At 33.4% G+C, this 6,000-nt stretch overlaps 1 protein-coding gene across 3 annotated transcripts in view; it reads right to left on the bottom strand.

Annotated features, from left to right (window-relative positions):
* Positions 1-495: 495 nt before the first annotated feature.
* Positions 496-6,000, bottom strand: part of KIAA1107 (KIAA1107 ortholog) — a 90,609-nt gene continuing 85,104 nt past the window's right edge. For all 3 annotated transcript variants that reach the window (XM_014550050.1, XM_005878961.2, XM_014550051.1), the window contains 2 exons: positions 2,649-4,925; positions 496-1,359 (listed from right to left, as the gene is read on the bottom strand). In XM_014550050.1, coding sequence (XP_014405536.1) covers positions 893-1,359; positions 2,649-4,925 — 2,744 coding nt within the window. In that variant the 3' untranslated portion in view covers positions 496-892. The remainder of the gene's footprint in view (positions 1,360-2,648; positions 4,926-6,000) is intronic.

The raw sequence follows: 6,000 nt of genomic DNA, 5'->3' as shown, positions 1-6,000 counted from the left end.
CAAAGATTGAAATTTCTTTTGAGAGCCAAATTTTTAAAACTTAAACTATATAGGTAGGTACATTGTTATTAACTTAATTAGGGTACTCCTAAGGCTTAGGAAGAGCCACACTCAAGGGGTCAAAGAGCTGCATGTGGCTCATGAGCCACAGTTTGCCGACCACGGCCCTAGGCTATAGTTTACATCCAATTTTGTAACTACCAATTTGTGCTTCTTAATCCCTTCACCTTTTTTACTCAGCCCCCAACCCATGTCCCCTCTGGCAACCATCAGTCTGTTCTCTGTATCTATGAGTCTGTGTCTGTTTTGTTTGTTCATTTATTTTGTTCTTTAGATTCCACCATAAATGAAATCATATGGTATTTGTCTTTTTCTGTCTGACTTATTTCACTTAGAATAATACCTTAAACGTTTTTTTTTAATATTCAACTGTCAGCCTTAACCACATCAACCCACCAACCCAAGCTTGAATGTTACTCACAGATTAATTCTACATAATTGACACAAGCACAATATGTTTTTTATTGTTAAATTACTATGTTACCATATGCAGAGCAAAAAGTAAAGGAACAAATCTACTTGTGCATTCACATTTTAAATTCTTGAATGGTAAGTGAACAAATGACCAGTTAGGAAAGGAAAACTGAAGGGCTTCCTTATAGTCTTCTAATTTTTCTAATAATAAAACATGCTCAAAAATTTTAGAAAAACTTGTTTTCTATGTGTGATATCATATTAATGAACAAACTATGCTTACTTCAATAAATTGGAAAGACTCCCTCAATATTAAGGGCAGTGCATCTCTGGCTAATGTAATTATCATTTGGATACAATATAAACATCAAAAAATAAAGGGTGAAATAGCTCAAAATTTTCCAAAGTATTAGTATTCTTAATGCTGAGTTTCCAGTTCCAGAATTGTCCATTCCCCTTGGGGTGAACAATCTTCAGAGGAAAAACTAGCCATGGTGATGCTTGCTGAGGAATCAAGTGGAGAGGTTAGTTCACTCCATCTGTTCAAAGTGTCAACATGTGCTTTACCCTGAGGTTTTGAGCTGTCTCGTGCTAAAAGTAGTGTCTGATTGATTAGATACTGTGCTAAATTTAAGTCTTCAGGAACAGAATCTGTAATATTTAAGTTTGAATCCTGTTCAGAGAGCAGTTGCTTTAATAGTGTCCAATCTTGTTTTGCAAAGTGTTGATCATCTTCAAAATCCGTGTCTGTAATGTGTGTTTCTGATTCCATTTTCTGCTCAAATGCTTCTACTACATCCATCTCATATATTGGAGAGAGGGTTTTTGAAGGCCGATCGTCATACATGTAGGTTTGTGCCAGTGTATCACAATCATCTATGTCTCCTGAAATAATTCATAATACTACACAATGTAAAAATTGCACATGTTGGTACCCTCAGAGTTCTGTAGAACAGTATTTAACAGTTATAGTCAAAAAACAACAACATAGAATGGGGAAAATTACATTTATACAAAACTGACAAGATTTTTGAGGCAGTTCTTTTTCTATCTTAAAAAAACACACAACTCAAGGATAATGTTTAGCAGCAAAATCAAAATCGGTAACTAACAATATTTCTCATACCTTAGTTTGAAAACTTGTGATACAGAAAACAATAGAAATTATTTAAATATAAACAAAGAATATGCACATATATCTAATTCACTACAATAAAAACTTAAAGAAGAAAAAAAAAGACATGGCTATTTGATGGTGACTTTTAAGGTAAGTCAGTTCCAAATGGAGAATAAATACATTCTGTCTAAAGCCTTATTTGTATATTGCACATGCAAAGGAGAATGCAAGCAAGGACAAACAAAAAAAGTACAACTTTAAGGAGCTCCCTATTATTGTGATTTTGCTCAACAGGGACTATGGATCAGTATTTTTCTTAGTTCTGATATACAATAGCTACTCAGTCAGCAACTACTGCATATTTTAAATGTGGGTTATTAGTTCAAATTACTATAATAAGGACAACAAACACAAAACAATTAGACGGGAAATCATCTATACATATGAAACAAGCCTGGGCTTTTTCATATTATCATTGCTTCTAAATATAATCTCTTTTAGGAAATTTATCTTTTTACTTGAAAATTTTATAATAGAATTATAGTGATCCTTAAAGTCTTGACCTCTGTAAAATGTATATAAATTGTAATAATTAATGTAGTTAAAATAGTTCAGTGCTTTAAGTCACATATTACTATAGTTATTGCACAGACCTCTTAGATATATACTAGCATAATCCATAAATCATATCCAATGTATAATAAAATTTCTAATAGTCAAGAATTCCTGTTAAATTAGACATAAATAACTAAATAATAGCAAACTAAGTTTTTCTCTTATTCTTTCATGTAAAATCTCTTAAGAGTAAGTTAGCTCTAATAAATCACCAAAATTTTTACTAGATATTGATTCTGCACTAGGATTTTAAGTGAACAATAAAGAGTAACTAGCTCATTTTAATACTATTAAGAAATTTAAGTTTTCATTTATAATTTGAATCTGTTGCTTAAATAATTATTCTATCTAACTAAAATATAACATTCAGGGCTACATACAATTTTTTAATTCTATAAACTGATTTTCTTATGGATTTAACATTGCTATTTCTGTACATTACCTGCAGATAAAGCAATATTAGCTTTTTCGGTAGCTGTAGAATGGCTCTCTTTCACTTGACTTTCCTGAGGCAGAAGCTGACTCCAAGAGGAGTCCAGAAATTTTGTAGAGCTGTTCTTTGGTACGTCAGAACTGGGTTCTCTTTGATGGAGCTCCAAATGACATGGTCTCTCTTGAGATTTTGTATCACTATCTGAGAGTTTGCTGCATTGCTGAATGTCATTATCTATGTTGCTTCCATTGTTTACTTTTTTATTTTCTGGAAGAAGTTGTTTGTCTCCTTTGGACAGAACATCGATTGTATACTTTTTTTCTGTGGCTGAAGCACTCTGTTTATCTCTTCTTGAAGAGTCAGTGCCACTAAAGCCCAAGAGAAAGCTTTCATTTTTACATACATTATTGCCTTTATCTTGTTTACTTTCTAAAATACTGCCTTCACTTCCTTGTGAGTCTCTGGAATAGCAGGTCCTTCTGGGATGTTCATGAGAAATGCCACTGAAAACTTCACAAGGTGAAAGAGAATCTATAGAAGGCTGAAAGGGAGTATGGACTTCCCCTTCATCAGACCCCAATTCTTCACATTCATCTACTGAAAGTAAAACTGACCTTTTAAAAATTTTAGTTGCAGAAAACGCATGACTTTCATTTTCAGTTGCATCTTCAAAAGCTAAGTTAATAATCCCCTGAAAATGCTGAGGAGCTGAGTTAGATACAGAGAAATTTTCTGCAACGTTTTCAGCTTCAGATCTTTCATCTTCTGTTTCATCTGCTGAGGAAGAAACTTGGTCTACTTCCTGAGCAAACTGGACACTGCCTCTCAGAATATTTTCTCTTTCCCTAGGGTGGGCTATTGTAGATCGAGACCAAATTTCTGGCCTTTTCCTAGGAATCTCATCATCACTTGTCGAATTCACTTGGAAAAGATCATTACTACTTTGCTTTTTCATTTTTACTTCAATTCTTAAGTTACTATCATATATTTTTAATTCTTCAGGAGTACTGGTATCACTGCTACTTCTTCCAAGAAAATCGTGGCACAGCATGGTGCCACATTTAGAAATACCTCTGTCATTTGACCCATCATCATCCTGAGACCCTCCAGCATCATAGTCTTCGGACCTGGGCTTTATGTCATCAGAGGACGTGGTAGCACTGCCAGTGTCAGATTCAGGACTCTCTCTCTGATGCAGAACACCGGTACTCAAATTCCAGTGACTTGCGAATGAAGCTTCTGGATTTTCATGGCTCTCTGGAGTTTCTATTGTTTCCATCTCTTTAGGAGAAATTTTCCCTGATATTTGTTCCAAAAAACACTGGGAGGAGTCTGCTGTAGCATATTTGTCTTCATTCATAGCAGCGCCATCAGATAACTGACTAGGAATTGTCTGTTCTACATGAAAATTAGATTTTCTGTCATCTTGAATAGTATGTAAGGTACCATTTGTCCTTTCAGGAACACAAGGTAAAATGTCTTTCACACATTTAATGCTTGATTTTTTGTTCGTGTCTTTTCTCCCTACAGGCTTCTCCTTATCGAATACTGAATGGATTTGCTGTGGGTTAGCTGAATCTAAATCACAAACTAGATTAGAGTTCAAGAGGTTTTCATTTGGATTTGAAGTCATGGATTTTATGGCAGTGGTGCTATAAAATTCTGGATCCACATGATTACTTCCACCAGAATGACAATGTAGTTTAGATGTGTTGCAATGATCTGTTTCTTTGTGATTGGAAAACTGTATTTCACTTTTATCTGAACCACTCTGTCTTGATTCCAATTCATGTTTTATTGCTTTATCCAGATTTGATATATTTTGGCATTTCAATACCAATTTCTCTCTCTCTTGATTGTTCAATGGCTGTTGTGGGTCAGGTGTGCATAATGGTTCTGTACCACTGATTTCAGATGTGAGGTTCATCAGAGGTTCGTGAGGCTTCTGTTCAGTAACACTGCCATTATTATTACTTTTTTGGACAACAGGTATTTCACTTTTTAAAGGTCTTTGAGAAGAAGACTGACTCTTCAATAAGACCTGTCCAGGAAGAATTTTCTGTTTTGATTCTTTATTATTCAAAGTTTCACCTTTCTTAGTTAGGTTTTTAGGTATTGCCACTATTTTTGCATTAACCTTAGGCAAAGTTGTATGCCCTTGCTTGATAATTTTTCTCTTAGGTATTTGTTTATCTGTTGTACTGTGGTCCAACTTTGCTACACTTCCATCAGACTGCCTTGAAGAGACTGAAGATTTTACCGAATTGGGTGATTCTCCTTGAGAACCTAAGAAAAGAAAATTCAAAAATATAATATACCTTCCAATTTGTAAATGAAATTCAATATTTGGTTTTAAATTACTTTAGAAGAAATAAAATAATGAATGGTAACATATCTGTAATCAAATGAACAACTACAGATTAGGAGTTAGTAGCATAATGAAATAAAACAAACATTTTTCTATTATAAATGTAGAGGAACTATTCCAGAATCTTAGCAAAATTATTAAAATAGGATCATTCTTCCTCAAGTAAAGAGCCTTGAACTTATGCCAGAATTGGTTTTGCATAAATATATGGGGGTGGAAAATTCTGATTTTCTCATATCAAAAGAATAGCACAGGACTTCTCTTTTATGTTCTTTTAGGAAAAAAAAAATGACTATATTCCACACAGCTGAAAAGGAGAACTGAGCTAAATATAAATGTTAAAACTGCTGCATTTTCCCCCCAAACATGAACAAAACTAATTTATTTCTCATAACCAGATCATTATTATTGTAGCATATTAGGGTTAGCAACTTAGATATACATTTGAAACTAAAACTGGTAATGGAGGTTAAGAGGATTAATTTGGGGAGTCTATTTCTTTATACTGGTTAAAATCCTAGAGATTACTATCAAACAGAATTACCAAATATTTTAAAACCTGAATAATTTATCTCTGCCTTATTTTTTATTTACTTTCAGTATTAATTCATTACTTAACTCAAAGTTGTTTTTAGGATTTTACAAACTGCTCCTAATGCATAAAGCAAATTAATTTTTTAAATCAGTTATTACATTAGCAAATTATGCATTTTGATCAGCATGCTTTTCTTTCTTAGAACATGGAAAAACAACAGATACAACACAGATTCCAGAGGAAAAATTCTTCCTCCTATGTATTGCAGCTCTCTAGACTGTGCCATTACCTTTTAAAGAACTCTTTATTACTGGTTTTGCAGATGGAATTCCTAGTTATCAATCAAACTTTGAAGAAACATGGATATAACATATAAAAGGACTAGAAATGCAGATAAAGTAGTGACTCCCTTAATTATTTCTCTCACAAAATAATAATAAAAACCAAACCAACATCTC

The sequence above is a fragment of the Myotis brandtii genome, unplaced genomic scaffold (assembly GCF_000412655.1).
Source record: "Myotis brandtii unplaced genomic scaffold, ASM41265v1 scaffold58, whole genome shotgun sequence".
Taxonomy (NCBI): Eukaryota; Metazoa; Chordata; class Mammalia; order Chiroptera; family Vespertilionidae; genus Myotis; species Myotis brandtii.
The sequence above is the reverse complement of the archived record's forward strand: the minus strand, read 5'-3'. Positions and strand labels throughout refer to the sequence as shown.